This window comes from Anguilla rostrata, chromosome 13 (assembly GCF_018555375.3).
Source record: "Anguilla rostrata isolate EN2019 chromosome 13, ASM1855537v3, whole genome shotgun sequence".
Lineage (NCBI taxonomy): Eukaryota > Metazoa > Chordata > Actinopteri > Anguilliformes > Anguillidae > Anguilla > Anguilla rostrata.
In genome coordinates, this window is record NC_057945.1 from 20,514,600 (window position 1) to 20,534,398 (window position 19,799).

General features: G+C 41.2%; 2 protein-coding genes across 7 annotated transcripts in view; both read right to left on the reverse strand.

Moving 5' to 3' along the window:
- LOC135237128 (voltage-dependent calcium channel subunit alpha-2/delta-2-like) overlaps nucleotides 1–538 on the reverse strand; it is a 36,540-nt gene extending 36,002 nt beyond the window's left edge. For 3 of the 4 annotated variants that reach the window (XR_010324756.1, XM_064303903.1, XM_064303902.1), the window contains exon 1: nucleotides 225–538. Coding sequence is in view for 2 of the 4 variants with exons in the window: in XM_064303903.1 (XP_064159973.1) it covers nucleotides 225–340 (116 nt within the window). In the remaining 2 variants the exon portion in view is untranslated. The other variant, XM_064303904.1, reaches the window with a different exon arrangement.
- Nucleotides 539–7,718: 7,180 nt separating this feature from the next.
- Nucleotides 7,719–19,305, reverse strand: LOC135238211 (aminoacylase-1-like). Of its 3 annotated transcripts, none has more exons than XM_064305953.1 (15): nucleotides 19,155–19,305; nucleotides 17,308–17,451; nucleotides 15,892–15,956; nucleotides 15,649–15,753; nucleotides 15,403–15,497; nucleotides 15,057–15,133; nucleotides 14,734–14,823; nucleotides 13,863–13,919; nucleotides 13,102–13,175; nucleotides 12,954–13,003; nucleotides 12,305–12,449; nucleotides 12,075–12,143; nucleotides 11,723–11,802; nucleotides 9,213–9,273; nucleotides 7,719–8,462 (listed from the first exon to the last, which is right to left on the reverse strand). In XM_064305953.1, the coding sequence occupies exons 2-15, from the start codon at nucleotides 17,435–17,437 to the stop codon at nucleotides 8,298–8,300; spliced, it is 1,263 nt and encodes a 420-aa protein (XP_064162023.1). In that variant the 5' UTR covers nucleotides 17,438–17,451; nucleotides 19,155–19,305; the 3' UTR covers nucleotides 7,719–8,297. The 3 variants fall into 3 exon arrangements, with proteins under 3 accessions (XP_064162023.1, XP_064162022.1, XP_064162024.1); XM_064305952.1 differs by lacking the exon at nucleotides 19,155–19,305 and adding an exon at nucleotides 18,946–19,084; XM_064305954.1 differs by lacking the exon at nucleotides 19,155–19,305 and adding an exon at nucleotides 18,841–18,954.
- Between the last annotated feature and the right edge of the window lie 494 nt (nucleotides 19,306–19,799).

Consider the following 19,799-nt stretch of genomic DNA (forward strand, 5'->3'; position numbering starts at 1 on the left):
CTATCATAATCAACCGACCGTGTCACTGTCTCAGGTATAGTCTCGTAACAGATTGTATGGCTAATAATCAGATTCATGTAATGTATATCCAGTCTTCAGAGACACCAGCGTTCTAACCGTTTCAGCAGCACAAACACCGATGGGTCAGATTGTCCTAAATCTTGATGCTGGAGACCAGTCCTCTCATACCTTGTAGCCTATGTTTTTACCCGTGGGATACTCACGTGTACTGCTGGGGAAAACTGAGGCTTTCGGCTCCTGGCGAGGACACGCTGAGAATCAGCAGAGTATGTGCTAAAACGAAACAGATGATGCCGCAGGACCGATCACACATCGCCATTTTCCGAGAAATCTCTTTAAACTAGTTTCAGAAATAATTCCGACGTAAAGGAAGCCAAAACGTCAATGCTTCGTTTCTTTTCGCTTTCAGATGTCCCGTTGACAAACCCCACGCGCGAAATCTCATTCGGGAATTCTGTAATTGTGCAGCTCCACATAGGACTCGCAGTTGCTGTCGCCTCTCTCTCTACCTCTCTCTCCCTCTCTCTCCGTCCATCCCCCCCCCCCCCCCCCCCAAACGCGCAAAAGGCGAATATAGTTGGTTATATTCACGCAGCTTCATATACCTAGACATTGATTTTCAGAAAGCCACCTGCTGTTCGTTACCCCTCTGCTTTATAGCAAGCTTGTACTTATTACATTGTTTTTCATTAGCAAATGGAACTAAACACTTTTGACCTATTTCTGTAGCTTTAAATGAATCATAAACACATCTGTAAGATTACAGGTACATTTACATCTATCTAGAGAGGTGGTGACTACTGAGTTATTAAAAATGTGTTCTATTGGTTGAAATACAGTAATAGCATTAGGAAGAAGTGCTAATATGTATTTGATCTTATTTTAAAATTATGTTCAAAGAACATTGTTATAGCTATATGAATGGTTTGGTTCACATTTTCTTACAAATGTAAAAAAAAAAAAAAAATTTTTTTAGGTCTGCTTATGACTTATGTGTCCCAAACTCCTGGTGTGTTGCCTCATCAGTTGAAGACAATGTCATTGTGGGCAAATTTAATCTATTACATAGGATTCCAAGAATAATTACTGCACTTTCATCTATAAGGTCATCACCATTCATAGCACACCACTACATCCCATTGCTCTGCTGCAAAACACACTGAAAATAGCAACAAAAATAGCACGTAGAAATCCACCAACATATTCTCACCTTTAAGAATTTCAATCTAATTGGCATCCCTGTACAAAATCTTTGGTAGGTCACCCTAACTTGTGCCCTCTACCGAGCAAAGTGAATGTGCGTGTTTGTTTGTGCATGTGTGCATGAACCTGAATGTGTATATACTGCAGCATTGAATGTATGCTTGTATATATGAGGGAGTGTGTGATTTTTTAAATGTATTTTATCTTTATAAAAATAGGCATTTAAAGCATTCGCATAGGCTCAGATACCATACCAATCTTTATCAGTTTATTTCCTGCCATTTGCATTACTGTGTACTCCCTTGTTAATCTCTAGCTTCATTCACAGAAGTAATTCAATAAACATCCTTCTCAGCTTCATAGACGGTGCTCAGAGGCTTGGAAGCTGGGGATCAGATCCCTGGGCAGAGCTGCAGCTGAAGCCCATGACCTGTGGCTTTAATTACTGGCTGCAGCTGATCACAGATTCCTGCTGGGGACAGCTGTAGAGTGCAGGATTTTGGCTGGACTCAGGAGACAGAGAGGGCTGAGTTTGGTAGTGAAACACACTTTGTCTCCACTCCTCTCTGTTCCTCTCTTTTCCTTTCCTCTCCTCTCCTTTCTCCTCCCCTTTCTTCTCCTGTCCTCTCATCTCCCCACCTACTTTCCACTGTTATCCTCTCTTCTCCTGGACACATATTTGGCTATGTCCAGGTTCTTATTTATGTTCCTAGTTTATTTATCTTGCTTCCTTTCCATGAATCTAAACACACACAGAAAGAAGCAAAGACAAGAAGGAAGAGAGGAGGCGAGGAAGAAAAGAGAGCAGCAGAATCTGCTTGCAGGAATTTGGACACCCTCCAAACGAACATGATCCATCACAAGCGATGCTTGTTAATACTTCCATATTTCAACCCTGTATCTGATTTGTCGGTCACCCTGTTAGTAAGTCATTCTGTGCCCTGATCTCAATGAAATCCCCAAAACGAATCCTTCTGCATGCAGACAATATGTACATTCAGAGAGATCTGTGTCTCAATGAGACTAACCTGCTTAATTAAAGGGTACATAAAAATAAGAGATAAAGGAAGATCATGCTACTTTATTAAAACAAATGAGACTGGTAACCTGGTCTATCACTCTTCACAGGTCTGGATGCAGACCAACCAGAAAGATCATCAAATGGCTACTGTCCTGAATTTCTAGAGGTTATAAAAAGCTTGTTCAACATAACAAAAGTATGTGGTATGAGAAGGCTGGCTATTAGAGTGTTGCAGCTAAATGTCAAATACCACCATGGCATTACAAGAGCCTAATTAACGAACACAGAGCTACAGGAGATGGACCTTTTAAAAACCAATAGCTTTGGCATTGCAGAAAGCCACAAATTTGAAAAAAGAAATTCTTAAATTCAGATTTAAAAAATATCTTTAATCAAAATGTTTTCAACAAACATATTGTAACGTGTTCAATTGCAAAGTTTTTGGCTTAAAAGCTAATTAATTTTTTTGGTAGAAAAGCATAAGAATAACCATAATCATATCATAAGTTATATACACAGCCACCAATAGCCTTGTCATGTTTCACATTCAGACTATATAAGTCTTTAATAGTCAAAGCCAGAAGGTGAGCACCAGTTCACTAGAAGTGAGATTTGCAACTCACAATGCAGTACTTTATAAATGAGAGGTTTATCACACACGGTAATTTAGAAAGACTGATGAGCACAGTCAACACCTAGGTAAAGAATTTGAAAACAGTAAAGAATGAATATGGGAAATGAGTATTAGGGCTGTATTACAACTGCAGAGGACTGTAATAAAGGAAAGAGTTCATTCTCTTACAGAGGAACTGTAACTGAACTCAGGTCCACCCTCCCCCGTTTCCAGACTGTGTTCTAACGGCAACGAGGCACACTGAGGCAGATGTGCAGACATAATGACTAAATTTACTCTTTTTATTCCCGATTTGGAATCACTAATTGTCCCTCTCAGGCCGTGGCTGAGCCATCCGCAGCCGCACACCAGGGGTATGGCAGATGAGGAGCGTACCCTCCTCCCATGCACTCACTCACAGTCCATTGACTCTGGTAGCAGGGCAGGAGAGCTGCCTGGATTCATTCAGAGTTCACTTGACCTAAGCAGGGGATTCCAAACTGTATGCTTAACTCCAGAATGGCATATCCCCTTCTCTGATCACATGGCTGAGATATTTTATGTTTAAAAATTACAATTTTTTAAAACCTGTTTTACGATCTCCTCCTCTGCCATGGATAGAAAAAAAGGGTGGGGGGGTAGGGGGTGGTTTATTAACCTTGGAATATGACACCTAAGGTCTATATAACTACTCTGTCTTTCAAAAATGATTTGTAAATAAATGCATTGTGTTAGTAGCTTATAAGTGAGCTCTGATTAAAAAGAAACTCACATCAAATGTATTTTTAGTTTCTAAATTGTTATGCTGTTGCATGACTGGAAGAAGCCCTTGGTCAACCTCTGACATGTAACATAATTTTTCATAGCCAGTGACACTACAACTGAATCACTATTCCACAATCACCCATCTGCACCATTGAGCAACAATGTCACAATGTCAGTGTACTATAGCTACAAAAAGTAAAAGTAATTTAAACATAAAGCCACTATACAATCCTTTACAGAAATGCATTATAAATATGGGAATATAAGTATCATGTCATAAATACCACATCTTCGACGGCTACCGTCATTCTGTTATCGTTATCTCTTGTCTATATTGTATATTGTGTTCTGGTTGCAGTTCCAGCTTGTTTTGTTGAATGCAAACATTATTAGACAGACATCTGCTATAAATTCCATGTGAAACAATGTATAATCTGAGGAGTGGTTCTGCCACTGTAATATAACCCCCCTCCTGTGTCACTCTTAAATAATTAGAGCAATAGACTCTCTCATTCATATAATAATTAATTGTTAAAACAATGAATCAATAGAACAGCTAATTACACATAATCAAGTACTCTGAATAATGATCTGCATTGCTAATCTAAGAGAAACAAAAAACATAAATTTGATGCGAGCAATTATTTTTCACACAACAAAATAAAAATAACTACATGTACATTTCCATAAATTAATTATAGCTCATAATTATCAAGAGATCCTAAATCCAGATCAGCAGTCAAAGAAGACCTACTTTAGACTCTGATTAATGGAGCTCAGGACCTAAGGCCAGTGCACACACCGAGCTAGAACTGGCTAACACTGAAGGGATGCAGACATGTGAAAGAGGCAGAAATAAATCTATTGACAATAGTAAGACATTTTTTTCAAAAATGCACGTAGCTGTCCCTTGCCAAATGTGAATTTAATTAGAATTTTACACAGGGAGTGAGCTTCAGTGAGCTAAGTACATCAGGGATGTGCAGTCACATGATAGGGTACATACAGTTTATGCTCCTCCTTGGGGTATATGCTGTAGTGGGGCAGTAGTAGGTCTGCGTTAGCTCCTCCCCTGGCCTAGCAGGTTAGAGGCAGCACCAGCGTTTATCACATTTCTGATTATCCCTTTTGCTTTTTGCTCGCTTCATTAGGATACTAGACTTGCAAGCCAACAAAGCTGTGATGGCAACTTATACAGCGATATTGCCGAACATCTACAGTTCAGCAGAGCACTTATTTTTATTTGCGCTGCCTTTGCACGGGTGTAAATAACAGCGTTGTTTTGATGCTCGTTCAACTGTAGTCTTTTCATGCTGTGTCTGGATCTTCTCCCAACTGACTGAAATGAACAAGTACAAAAAGGAACACAGCGTACAGCACGTGATCATTTCAGAGGTCATAGGGACATGCTTCTTTCATTTTAATTTTGAATGGATAATGCTGGCTTCTTCAAGCAGATCAGCAGCATATTCCCTGTGACGTTAGTGCTTGGGTTAATCCCTGCTAATGACTAGACCATGCTGTGATAGAAGCTATATCACATTAAATTAGACTACATGACTCAGGCTCGCAGAACCAAAGGCTAGATGACAGCATAAAGTATACCTTTGCTGTCTGAAAGAGACAAATATCAATATATTTTTAAACATTTTACTATACAAAAAACCAATTACAGCATAACAATTGTATTCAAGAGCACCAAAATGAGACCATTTTAAAACAGAAATGGAATGGAACTTACCATCCAGATCCAGAATCTTGCGTGTATGGTGACTGAAAGCATGATAAAGGGTGGCCATCATACTGCAGTTAACTCTTTGCAATACGTTAGTCCACCACCAGCCTAGTAAAGCCAATATTTGCGAATATTTGCCACCCCCAAGAGTTTTCAAAACATAATAAACTGTTCAGATTCAATTATCTGTTGGACAGACAGAAAGATTCAAACATAACAGAACATTCTGTCAATTTAATAAGCTTGCCATCATATTTACTTACCCTTAACCTCTCCCAGAATTCACACATCACATGGTTCAGACCTCCTGATATTGCCTATATTCATGTACTTGCAGTAAAACAAGTTCTGCTGCAAGCTGACTACCATAGATCCAAAATGCTGGTGGGCCAACAGCTGGCTCCAGCAATGGTCCAGATTGAGCTTCCCTATTGCTTTCTCTTGAATTCCTCTCAGAATTCAAGCAATATCCCATAAGCTGCTTCCTTTCCTGTATTACAGATGGGTGTGAGGACTTCCAACTCTTCAACATAATTTTATTTAGAACAATAGATGAGAAAAAAACCTACTTTAACTGCAAATATTTAGTTTGTTGCTTCAATCTGGTAACAGGCAAATTAATTTTACCCATTGTTCCGTTTCTCTCTGGAAATTGTAAATACTTTGATATTCTCAAAATGTGTGAAATATTGAGTCTTTGTTTTAGTTTTTATTCACTAGTAGTGTGAATAAGGTTTTTTCTGTAGGCTAGTTTGTTAAAATCTCCTCTTTTCCTAGGTCAGATTTTCATTTACTGGCAATTCATTTTAGTACTAGATCTGAATTAAAAACATTTTCTAAATAATTGAATGAGGAGTTCTGATTAATATGATTTTAAAATCTCCAGGTAGTGGAAGGAATCTTGGTATTTCCCTTTCAAATCGGTGAAGGAATTTATTTAGTTCTTCATTATACATGTGACAGAAGCTTTTATGTAAAGTTGTAAACTAACCCAGCAGGCTAAAATAACATGGGCCTTCCTACCTGCTCTGGTATATGAGAAATCGATTTTGTTCCATTATAGGTTGCCATAGAAAGTACCTATAAAATGGCCAGTTATTCATTTGTGTGCATTCAAGGTCCTCCCCAGATACTGCAAGAGTAATTTTTTTTATATCACCAGCACTGGAAGATTATTTATCTCCAAAGTGAGGCAGCACAGTGATGCTGTGTCGCCTCACAGCAAGACAGTCGTGTTTGTGAAACCCAGCCTTACTGTGTGGAGTTGGCAAGTTCTCACAGTGCAAAGGTTAGGCTAATTGGAGAGCATAGATTGCCCACAGGTGTGAGTGAATGGCTTGTGTGCCTTTTCCAAGAATAGGCTGTTCTCTGGAAGTGGCCTAACGAAGTCCAGTGATAATGCTGCACCACCTATAATTTAGTTCCCACAGTTGAAAACACAACTCAGACATCTCGCAAAGAACCTAGAACTGGAAATACCAACAGAGAACGTCTACATACTTTTGTTACCTTGGATTTGAAATGGATAAAGAAAATGAGAATTTTCTACATTATTCCTATACATGCCCCCCAACCCCAGAGATCTCCTTAATCATTATTTTCAATATAGTAATGATTCCTTTATATTTAATAGATATGATATATAAAAACAGAAATGGGAAATACTCCACTTCCAAAGCAAACTTCACCAACTAGTTCAAGTGAGGTTTACAACAGAGTGTACAGGTGACAAACCCACACATTGTACTTGGATACAATCTTCAACAGGATGTGGGACCTCCCTGGTGGGACCCCCTGCATAATGTGGACCAGTGGGGGGGGGGACCAAGAGGGTTGGGGCACCTTGTTTGTCTGGTGGCAGCAGGGCAGAAAAGGGCAGGGCAGGTACCTATATTAACTGGGCCATCCTGTATTTCAGCCAAAAGTGTTTTTTTCCCCCCATACAAGAGTAAAAACCCCTGTTTTTGGAAAGCAGGGAGGTAGAATTGTCCCTCTGTACAAATACTTTTCTTACTTAAAAAAGAAAAATATGACTGCGGACATTGCTTTACCACCACCAACCCACCCAGAAGCACATTGCTGCAATTTATATGTACGATACCATTTATATCTCCAACTGACTGGCAAAGCCTTTTAGGACACCGCCCATATATACAAATAGATTATTCTATCTTCTATTGACTCATACATTACATCTTACTCCCTTATATTTCCATTTGGACAATCATACTGCGTCTTAGCAGTTCAGCCTCATCACACTGAAAGATGAGCATATGTTATCTTTGCATGCCTAATCTTTTGAATGTTTTCAATACCAATTATTGAAGCAATCTTCGTCAAAGATTCAATACATTCGAAAGTTCAAAAGTAAAATTTTTATTCAAATCAGATATATTTAAATACAATAAAATCATATTACAGAGTTATTGCATATTTTTAAAAGATTAAAAATGAGAAAATAAAATTATTTTCATCACTAATGTCAAGATGCAGTTGATAAAAAGCTAATTTATTAAACAGCAGCTCAATTACCCTTGACATCCATCATAAAATCACTTACAATCTCTATCGAAGACTTTGGGAAGCAAAATATCATTGCATAAAGATATGAGAAGATTAAGTTCAATGTGCTATGTTTATCATGTGTTGTGATTATGTTCACTGTGCTCAGTATTTTGCTTTGATAATGTTCACAGTGCTCAGTTACATTGCTGTGATAACATTCCTTCATTGGTGGCAGCAGCGCGAGTGTTAAATCTTGGAAAGAGGCAAGGAGGCCTGTGCCCTGAGTTACGATGTTGGGGGGCGCTGGGCTGAGGGGAGAGAAAAGAGACAGAAATGGAAGAGAGTGGAAGGAAGGAAGAGAGAAAGAGAGGGTCTGTGGAGGGGAGGAGGGGGCTGGGAGAGAGGTGTCAATTCGAAGGGGAGGTCCAGTAAGATCACACCTCGCTCGACTGAGCAGGCAGGCTGGCCAGTGCTGGCAGCAGCTCCTGGTACACCTGGATGCCACGCAGGAACACCTGCTCGTTCAGGAATTCGTTATGGTCGTGCAGCAGGATGGGAGTGTGGTTCATTGGAGAGAAGCCAATGGCAGGGAGACCCACCTGTGTGAAGAGACACGCATCATTTCCTGTGAGCGAAATTTCAGGGAAGGGGGCGGGTGGTGAATCGACAGGACACAGCTTTCATTCAGGCTGCAGCATGAGGTGCAGAAGAAGATTTCAAATTGGAAGGAAAAGGTGAAAAGCACAAGAAAAGATGGTGGAGTAGGAACTATAACAAATGTCTTAGCAAAGAACAGTTCTGTGGGCATCCCCTGTGTGCACCAGGTATATCCCTTAAGGTGGGAGTTATTGTAAGGCGAATACAATGTATGCGTAGTACCATGCGGCTAACTTAGTTAGTGACACCAGACGCAGTCAGTGGATTCAAACGTCGCTGCTAGCACAAGAACACAATGGTCATAAGGAGTAGGAACTCTGACAGATGGACACTGATGATAACCGCAGTCGCTTTAGTTTATTTAGTGCTGCTTTTTAGTTAAGTTAAGAACAAAGAGAGGTTGGTATGTTAATCTGCTCAATCAGACGAGAAGATGGGACGCAGCCAAGCCAACGCATCCACCAATGCGATATTTTACACCAATTACAGGCAATTTCTACATTTACATCGGTCTGCGAACATCTCGGCTTGTTCGACCAGCAGGAAGGTGCACACTGCGGTGGCCAAAGTCAAAGCGGAGTTTTGTTTTGTACACAAATTAGTCGTTTTACGTCATTTAGTTTATATGAACTAGCCAAAGTTTTTTTCTGCAGGAAGTATGCTCCCAACTTTAGTGTATAGAAAACACTCACCGCTCTGATAAATCGGCTGTCTGAAGCTGCTGGGAATATTTCTTTCTGCAGATTCATATTCCTGAGAAAGAAAGAAAGAAAGAAAGAAAGAAAGTAAATATACTACACAATGGCTAAGTATTTCACGATGGGTAAGCGCCTTTAACTAGTTCTTTCACCACATTCCCCAGCAAATTCTGTAGAAAGAAAACACTAGGCATGCCCAGACACTGGGTATTACCAAGGGGAACAATCGCTCCCAGAAACAGAAGTGTATTACTTTCTAGCCATGAACAATACTGCACCCTTGTTTTCTCGCATGTTCAACAAGACACTTCCTCCCCATTGTGAGTCAATGAGACCTAGACCTAAACTGGGATATTGATAGCCCCAAATGTAGCTTCTATCCCACCAAATGTCTGTGTTTGTAATGATTTTAAACTATTAGCTCTGTAAACCATGACCATGGTAGAGAAATAGTTTGCAAGGTGTTACCATAACACACAACAGAGCCCAACAGATTTCACCAAACTTTTTTTATACTGAGCCCATCACATTTTCAATCACTAGATAGCCAGCCTAGTTTTCAACAAGCCTATAATGACATCCTTCGGGATGACTGAAAGAGAGGATCTACTCGCTGACCTGTAAGAAGAAAAACCCAAATTACATGATGTATCATTTCACTGACTTTCCAATCGGAATAGCCGAACGAACGCCATACCAGAGATAGAAAAACTCGAGACTACTGGGTCAAGCCAGCGCTGCTACTTACAACCATCTCTTGGTTTGTAATATAAATTTTGTTGCCAACGTTATCTGGCTAGGTTAAAAATGTGCTATGAAATACGATGGATGAAGGGTGTTAGCAAACGTTAGCTTTAGGTAGGAAATCCCTTCCTATTTAACACTAACTTGTTTCTTAGCATGATGTCACTGATGTAGATATATATTTATATATTTTTTGGTTGCCTACAGCTGTATTTTGGAGATATTTGGTGTTTTATCATTCCTCTTTCATTTCCTTTGCCTTTGAACACACTGAAATACACTTACAGACAACAACAGTAGACTTCTTGCGTTTAATGGTGGTTCAAAGAAGCACAGTTGCATTCTGCCACCTACTGGACTGAAGTGCACTAGCTGCGCATGAGTGTTTCAACAACCGCGAGTAAGTCAGTCGGTCAGTCAAACATTCAGAAACAGCCAGTCCCCAGGGTCCAGCAAAGTTCCAAAATTGCCTGTCGTAAAAAAAACAGTACTTTGTTTTATTAAAAGAAATAAAATGATATTTATTTGTTTAATGATTTATTTGGATTAAAGTACGCTCAACGCAGTCTGAATGATTTGTTTTTTCAAACAAAAACACTGATCGAAGACCCACTGTGCTGGAATTTACGAATTAGCGAATGAAACTGAATGAATATTAGAAATAGCTGAATAATCTAATAGCACCTAAGGACAAATTAACTGATTAATCACACTGCCAGAGGGAATAAGGGAGCTAATTAATCACACCTGCAAGCCACAAACAGCAGAGACCATAAAGCACAGCTAGGAGAACAATCAATTCTACTGTCAGGACATGGAACAGTTGCAAGACCTTTTCATGGGGAACAAGATAACCCCTATCAATACCCATCTGACTGAATGAGCCAGAACTCTTTATCCCTGGAGGAGGGGGTTTCTTGATGGTGGGGGGTGTTACAGCCCTATTCCTCACGAGACCTGATTTGGACAAACTAAGGGGAATGTAGAATGTGGACGGTTTGCTCAGGGTGCCATTTAAGGGAAATCCAAAGGGGGGGGGGGATTCTCCTGGTACCATAGTCACCTCATACGTGTATCTTGGGCATGCATCAGGAACCTCTTTGTGTTCCTTTTCTTTGTCTGAGTATGTCTTTTCTTTTTGTATAGCATAGTGTTCTTTAATTGTCTTTTTTTTTTAAGTTTATCTTTTGACATAATTGTAACTTCCTATTCTTGGTTAGTGCCAACTGTCATGTTAAGTCATAATAATGAGTTTTCCCCTTTTCAGTGTATCCAAGGTATGTGCTTTGCTTGTATGCTGACTGAGGTGTGCATCTCTGCAAGACCAATTGCCCTCATTTATGGTTTTGGGGTAACACCGTTGAGAAAATTCTAACGGTGCTTATTGATAGTTTCACCAGCTGGATGTGCAGCTGCTGCTGTTAGAGTCAATGTCAATGTCCAGATGGATCCTAGTGCTAGGATCATAAAATAATATAGTCATATTATGACTATATTACAGGATATTGCGATAGTCTCAGTAAGTAGATGGAATACTTATGGCTCCCTGGGATAGCTGTTAGTTTCGGGACCCGGAAATACATATTTTCCAGGGTCCGGCTGCCCAACATTTCATATAAGCACACCCAAGTCAATGCGTGTAGATATGTGAACCCGTATTTGCACATAAACATCCAGGTTACAGACAAAATCCAAATCCTTACACACCTCACAGGAAATAAATTAAACTGTTTTGTGAAACAGTGTATGCTCACACTCACATAGCTTTGCACGTCGCGCTGAAGATCTTCCACCAGGGGTTGCTGTCTTCAGTAGATGTCAGGTCCTGGTTAGTGTGTTTCTGGAGAAGAGGCACAGTTTCTCAATGAATCTGATAAACTCACTCATGCTAGGGCATGGGTGCCCAACATTGGCCCTGCAGAGGCACGAGGTCAGCTGGTTTTCACTTTCACTTTCACACTTTGACAATAATTAGTATATTTGCCAATACATTGATAAGTGCTGTAATTTATTTTCTTATAATGGGAGTATATTTTATTGGCAGCATATTCTATTTTGGTGAGGGCCTCCGGCCTGTCTACCCCACACTCTGGACGCAGTCTGTACACTCACCTGCGCAAATTCATACGTAATGCCTTCTCCTGCCTCTTTACACCACCGCTGAATCTGCGCTTCAAACTCCTGAGAAAAGGGGGGAGATAGGGAACAGGGAGAGGGGGGGTAGGAGAGAGGGGTAGAGAGACCATTTAAAAAGTTATATAAAACTCAGAAGTGATCAGATTATACTGTTTCTATGTTAAACAGGCATCGTGTGATTCGCTGAGCTGCAGCGTGAGACGCACCTGTAGGTTGACAGTGGGTGGAATTCGTATGTCGAAAGTGGCATCCATTTTTTCGGGGATCACATTGTAGGCCACGCCCCCTTTTACCATGGTCATGTTCACAGTGGTGACATCACCCAGTGTAAGGCACTCGCTGGTGTTCAGCCTGCAGCGGGGCACCAAACAAATCCATCAGCCACTGTTTCTGTGCCATCACAGCTGTTGCTAGTAGCTGAAACAGGTGCACTGCTAACTACTATATGGAATGACTGACAAGTGCAGTTCAACATTCAAAGGAAAATGAATACATACATGGTAGGGACTGCGATAACATGTTTGATTAGAGGAAAATGTGGACAGGTAAGATTGTAAGTGCTCTACATGAGGTCAACACAACAGACTATGCAGACAGCAGTCAGCATCTACAGTAAATAGACTGGAATCAGCCTCAGTACAGTACATAGAATGTAGTCAGCTTCAGCACAGTGCACAGCAATGCACTCAGCCTCAGTACAGTACATAGACTGTAGTCAGCCTCATCGCAGTGCACAGCAATGCACTCAGCCTCAGTAAAGAGCACACCACTGCAGTTAGCCTCAGTATAGTACATAGACTGCAGTCGGCCTCAAAACACACGGGCTGTGGTACAGTAGAACTCCAGCAGTCTCACCGATGTTTCTCCTGTTCTCTGAAATCCAGGAAAGAGTTTATGATTTTGCGCTGGAAAGAGAAGAAGAAATGTAAATGATTGAACAGTGCAGCACTAAGAGCCCTGCTCCTGCTGTCGGGAGCGGGTGACCGCATTCTGAGACACTCACCAGTTTCTCTGCTGCAGTGTTTTCCACAAACCTGGAGCCGTGGCCTGGACTACCGGGACACCGCACCGTGATCCCTGAGGGAGAGGGGCCAGAACAGGCATGAGTATGTGTGTGTGTGTGTACGCATGGATGTGCAGGAGTGTGTGTGTGTGTATATACAAGTATGAGTAGGAGTGTGTGTGTGTATGCATGTATGAGCGGGAGCGGGAGTGTTTGTGTGTGTGTGTGTATGCATGTATGTGCGGGAGTGTGCGGGTGTGTGTGTGTGTACATGGATGTGCAGGAGTGTGTTTGTGTGAGCGTGGGTGTGACACTGTCCTCACAGACTTTTTCCATAATTCTAAACTGCTGATTCACTGCTGATCTTACTTGAAATTCTGACTAATTTGCGTTTGAATTTTTTGTTTGTGATAGGCAGCTGTTTGTACCATGCCTAAAGGTAAAAAAGTAAGAACACTGTAAATGAATTATAAATATAAGAGTGACATAATTTTCTTGCTCACTCTGTCATGCCTGAGCTTTATAATGAAGTTTACTTTTGTAGGATAGGACTGGGATTACCTGGAATACTATGGTTACTCATTAACCAGTGAATAAGTACATTTAAGGAGTGCATGTGCTTTAGTTAGTAGTAATCATTTTGGAGTTGTAGGTGGCAGAGCAGTGACTTGGGAGGCAAAATGGATGATTTCAAATTGGGGAGATAAAACGAGAACAAACAAACCAAGAAAAAGGATGTCACCACACATGCATATACTCACACCAGGGACATCTCTCCCCGTAAAACACAGTGAATGACTCTCCTGGATTGGCCAGACCTGCAAAGAGAGCACAGAAAAATTTGATTTCGCTGCACTGTACTGCGCTCAGGAGGGGAGTTTACACTACTTCGTGTTAATTTGATAGCCAAGACCTATGGCTGATACATACACTCTCTTTCTCTGTCCCTGCAACGTTAGATAGAGGCTATGAGAACTCGACATGGCGCTGACTTTTTTTTCCGAATCCGAATAATAACGAGCAACTTCGAGTAGAAGAATAATCCATCACATTATTCGTGCTTTCCCGATTACAGTATTTGGATTCGGATACATCCCTACTGCAGAGTACTGCACTGAAGAGGGGAGTTTACACTGCAGAGTACTGCACTGAGGAGGGAGAATAACACTGCAGAGTACTGCACTGAGGAGGGGAGTTTACACTGCAGAGTACTGCACTGAGGAGGGGAGTTTACACTGCAGAGTACTGCACTGAGGAGGGGAGTTTACACTGCAGAGTACTGCACTGAGGTGGGGAGTTTACATTGCAGAGTACTGCACTGAGGAGGGGAGTTTACACTGCAGAGTACTGCACTGAGGAGGGGAGTTTACACTGCAGAGTACTGCACTGAGGAGGGGAGTTTACACTGCAGAGTACAGCGCTCAGGAGGGGAGTTTACACTGCAGAGTACTGCACTGAGGAGGGGAGTTTACACTGCAGAGTACTGCACTGAGGAGGGGAGTTTACACTGCAGAGTACAGCGCTCAGGAGGGGAGTTTACACTGCAGAGTACTGCACTGAGGAGGGGAGTTTACACTGCAGAGTACTGCACTGAGGAGTTCACACTACACTGGCAGGTCCCACACAGCTCACCTTCGTCCAACGCAAAGCCGATGTTTAACGCCTGAAACTCCGGGTGCTTCACAAACATCTCCATTCCCTTATGACCCCCAACCTCCTCGTCTGAAAACAGATGCTTTAGAACACACTGCCAAGCAGAAAGAACCACACTTACAAACCTTAACCATTATAAGACAGAACACATGTTCTGAATTGGCTCTTAAAATTGTATTCAAACCCCCATTAATGACAACAAGGCTATCAACAGTTATTTATCCGATGACTGTCAGGAGTAAATCAGACAATAGCAGAAGTATTCATAGAAATAATACAACAAAAAGGAGCAGGTCCCTCACCGGGAACAAACATAAGGTGGATAGTCCGAGCAAACCTCTTTCCCTCTGCTTTGAGCTTGCGGACAGCTTCAATATACCTGTGAGACAACACAGATACCTCACTGTTACATACATTACATACATACATATACACGCACACACGTACACAACCACACACATCTCACTGCTACAAATATGTGTACACATACAAACACACACGTTAGAACACATAGATACAGGAAGTGTCTCCATGTAAACCACATCGAGACAGGAAGCATCTCAGTGCTGACTACATCAGGACAAGAAGTGCCTCTCTGGAAGAGTACATCCAGGCCCTCGGAGGGGCCTCTCATGACGTCACACTCACTGAATGGCGACAGATTTCATGTCCTGTGTCCCCCTGCCGTAGATGTTCCCCTCGGCATCTTTCACAGCAGCAAAAGCATCATACTTCCAGCTCTCCTGTAGAACACAGAGGTTAGGGAGGAATGAGCTCAGTGCTCAGAAGACCAAATGAGGGGGTGGAGCCAAAGGCTGAGAGGCACCACGTGAGAGGCAGAGCCAGGTACGGTGAATTGATGTAAGGGCGGCGCCCCGCCAAGAGCAGCCTTACCTGGAACACAGGCACCACATCCATGTGAGAGTTGAGCAGGACTGACTGCAGAGCCGTGTTGGTACCAGTCCATGTGATGATGGCTACCACTCTGCCAGGGCACACCTGAGGAACAGACTCAATGAGGTACCCCCAAGCAAAACAGGGAAAGATAGTATATAGGTGCAGGAGATGGGGCAGTTTAGTGGCAGGTGGTAAGGCAGTATTGTGGTCTGTTTGGGAGGCAGTAAGGTGGTCCCATACCTCCACTTTCTTCATGGGCAGCTCCAGCTCTTTTGCCATCCTCTCCAGAAATCTCAGAGCAGCACCTGCAGACACACATTAAAACTCTCCTAACTCCCAGACTTACTTGTGTGCTGATTTTGATTCTTAACATGTTTCTGAATACAGTCCAAAATCAGTTTGCTTATCCATTTGAAACATACACATAAAACACTGCCCAGTCACCCCCTGCTATTATCATTGACTAATATCTTAAAATGTTATAATTCAAGCTGATGACAAAAGGTCATATTTGAATTGCATATTACCCATTTATACAAAGTAGTAGCAAAGTAATTTCATGTTACCCATGCCACAGAAATTCCACGCCTGCAAGCTGATAGTTCCCAGCTTTGTTCCTACTAGTGCCATAAAATACAGTCGTGCCTGTACTCCTCGCGGCATCAGGCAATATTCCAAATGGCAATCTGCCTGAACCACTGCATTTCAACTGACTGTACAAAGTTCTTTTATCTTTCTTTCAGGGACCCATGATAAGTTACTGAAAATAATCAGCTAGTTTAATAATTACACAGTTAATTTATTCCCAGATTTTCTTCCTACTCGGTAAGCTATTATTATTTTTCACCTTCAACAATATTGTGTTTGTCAGGGTTAGTGCTGGGAAATGTAACTGACCCTTTCAACTGGACAGACATGCTCATACATTCACACTAAATTATATACTCAGATACACATGTATGAATTCACAAATTACTAGCACCCCTGTCACTATATATACGGTATAAACATCACTATTAAACGGGGTTAATTTGATCCGGCATACTGATTGGGTGAGACAGCGTCCTACTGTGATTGTAACCGATACAGTAACAGTAGGCCTACTTCAAACAGCCTTTTTATAAACAGCTTCACTCTGCACGCAAACTGTTACTTATTAAATAAAATGAAAAAAATAGATAATATCGTGTCATCAGCCAATTGTTTCAATATGTTTTAACCATTATAAAAGCAATACGACACTCTGCTCGTGCTGTATCGTGTATACAGTCATGGCTACAGGAGGTTACTGACACTCTGCTTTGTGTCATGCCTAACAACATCCCTGTAGCAGTGACTGTATTCATGATACAGCACAGCCTGGAGTGCCGTATTGCCTAAGTAGAAAAGTCCATGTTCTCATAATGCATCACAAAAGCTTTGGGGTTTAAAAAGCAGCAGACACTCAAAAACAACTCCACCTCTAATGGTACCAAGACAACCCAAGCGTTGTCTGGAATGTTCACATTGTCTACATTTCACTAATGCAAAGGACACCAGTTTCCCTGCATTTTCAGGTTCAATGGAGCCTACATGGTTGAATTAAGTGAAGACCTTGCTGAGGTAAAGGAAAGGCAGGCTATCTGATGAACAACACCCAGCACTACGGTCCCATACCATAATCAGGCTCCGGATGGACCGTCTTCAGGCGGAGATACTCTCTGAACAGGGAGACCGAAGGGTGTTCAGCCAAACCTCCCTGGCCCCCGCCACCCATGGCACTTGGTCCATTCTTGTCCGGTAACATGTCACCTGAGAGCCCTGCCAGAGAGGAAAAGGAGAGGCTTTTACACCACGCAGCACTTTCTCCCCCTTGTCATTCAATGGACTGTCCAGGCTAAGCACTTTTTTTTGATGGCAGAGCTGTACATAAGTTAACAACATGAGTGTGGTGGTGGAGCAATTATTATTGTTAAATATAATAAGATGCACCCATTTGCAAAAAAAAAAAAAAAAAGAAAAAGAAAAAAGTTTTTAAGCTAAAATAATCTTATACTGCTTTATACTTAAAATGTCTTGTTTGCACATTGGTGTATGACCTTCAGGATCAACCTCATTTCAATTAATACTCGAGGTAATATGGTTGTTGGGGAAGTAAGTATTCATTGCCCTGGTACAATGTTCAGCATTCTGAATACTGAACACAAGTGGTGTTGCATGCTAAAACCCTACAATTAATCTACCTTAAAAATATGTTTTGTGATTCAAGACTTGAGTATAACGTTGTAAAAGGTTACCAATCCTGACATCAGTCTGCAGTTTGCTAGTTACAACTGCTTATATTTAACTAGTTCGTTTTCTAATTAGCGCACTTATTGAATACAGTCCTTGCTGAAATAGTTAACCAGCAGTAACTAGCTAGCTAATGTCAGTGTTTGTCAAGCTGTCAACAAATATAAGATGATGTGATTTCAGTTTGGTTCAAGGTCAGAAATCTTCATTGATTGATCAAAGAGAGATAGCCATTACAGCAATCTTCCCAACTGAGCAGTTGTCTTGGCGCTGTAGGCTACAACACAATCCCGAAGTGTATACGCGTAGTAGCTGGAATGTTTTCAAATCTGATTAGCTGGACTAGACTCAGTGAAGAAAAAAACCAAATGACAGGCGATGCACAAATGTGAACCAGCTGCATGTATTTGTGCATCAGCAACTTTTATTTGTGGACCTGCTGTATTTATTTGTGGATCAGTTGCATGTATTTATTTTTGAGCCAATAATACCCACATATACACAAATCCGATCAGAGCCAGTTTATAATCTTAAGGATTGCATTTCGGGACACCTTGAAAAGTTTAAAATAAACAGATGTATGAGTCAAACTTCCGAATGGTGTGTCGCGAACATAGGCTATTGGGGAGTATATCAACTTGAACGTCACATAATGGGCTAACACAGAAGTGAAAATGTAGCCCAATTGCTTCAAGTGTTTCACGCAAGCCAAGCTTGAAATTGAAAGAAGCTCGTCATCTGAACTATCAACATTGCAAACAGCTATGTAGCTAAACAGCGTTTAATAACAAACTATCTCAGATCTTTGACAACGTATCAAGGTTCAGACAGAACGGAATAAGACAAGTCAAGCGGTTATAGCGAAGGTAAATCATACGCATTAAAACATTTCCAGAGGCAAACGAGACAAGCGTTTACCAAGCTAGCGTTAGCTGACAATGGTAATGGTCGTGTAGAGAACGGAAAAGAAAGAAACGGAATCGCTGTATCACGAAATGTTGCGGCATGGCCCGAACTCCTTACCTTGTATGTGGGTGTCTGTAAACAGCATAGGGTGTACGGTAAACAGCCAATCTAGGCAAATTTCGCAGTCAGACAAGGCCAGTCGATTGACGAGTTATTATTTGTTAATGACATTTTGTGCAGTGTACAGACTTTCCAACAAAGAACAAAAATGTTAGCATGGGGCATCTCTGATTACAAAAACAACAAAATAAACGCGTGCCACTTACAGATCACGACCCTGTATTCAGCGTCCCCTGAAGAAATTCTTCAGGAAAGATGTAGGCTTAGCTAATCGAGTGTCAGGACTTTGCTCAAGCTTAGATATAAATCATTTACTGCTCTACATAGGGCTTAAAAGAGGCGTGGGTCAAGTTGCAAGCTGACAAAAAGTAGAAACCAAGGTGATAATCATCTAGAAACAGTACACCAATACACATCTCAGAATGATCACTCATGACAGTACAGGCTGTCCAGATCAGATAAGGTGAGGAGGGGTGTTCATATATTCATTGAAATGACCTGGGGATCTGGGGACTGGTATTCTGTAACGATCCCATCCTCACAGAGCACCACGTTCTGACAAAGTGAAACTGATTGTTTACACTACACATCTTACTATGTTTGCCATTTGATGTTTCTAAGAGGTTGAATTGGCTTTTTTCCTTAATACATTCTCTAATTTTTTTTATTAATCTCATTATTTTATGATACATGGAATCAACTCATTACCCTTAATATACATTCTAAAAATACTTTTAAAAATACTTTTTTAGAAGCTTCCAGCACAATATACGATAAATAAGACTGTTAAACAATTTTGAATTCTTGCTAAGAAAATGTGAAAAAAGCCAATGGTCTACTTTCAGTGCATA

Excerpts from the sequence above, each read along its gene's own strand:
- LOC135238211 (XM_064305952.1), bottom strand. The coding sequence starts at position 18,973 with ATGCTGTTTACAGACACCCACATACAAG. Across the intron at positions 17,452-18,945 it reads TACAGACACCCACATACAAG|GGCTCTCAGGTGACATGTTA; the intron begins GTAAGGAGTTCG and ends CCTCTCTGGCAG. Across the intron at positions 13,004-13,101 it reads ACACTGCAGCAGAGAAACTG|CGCAAAATCATAAACTCTTT; the intron begins GTGAGTGTCTCA and ends TTCTCTTTCCAG.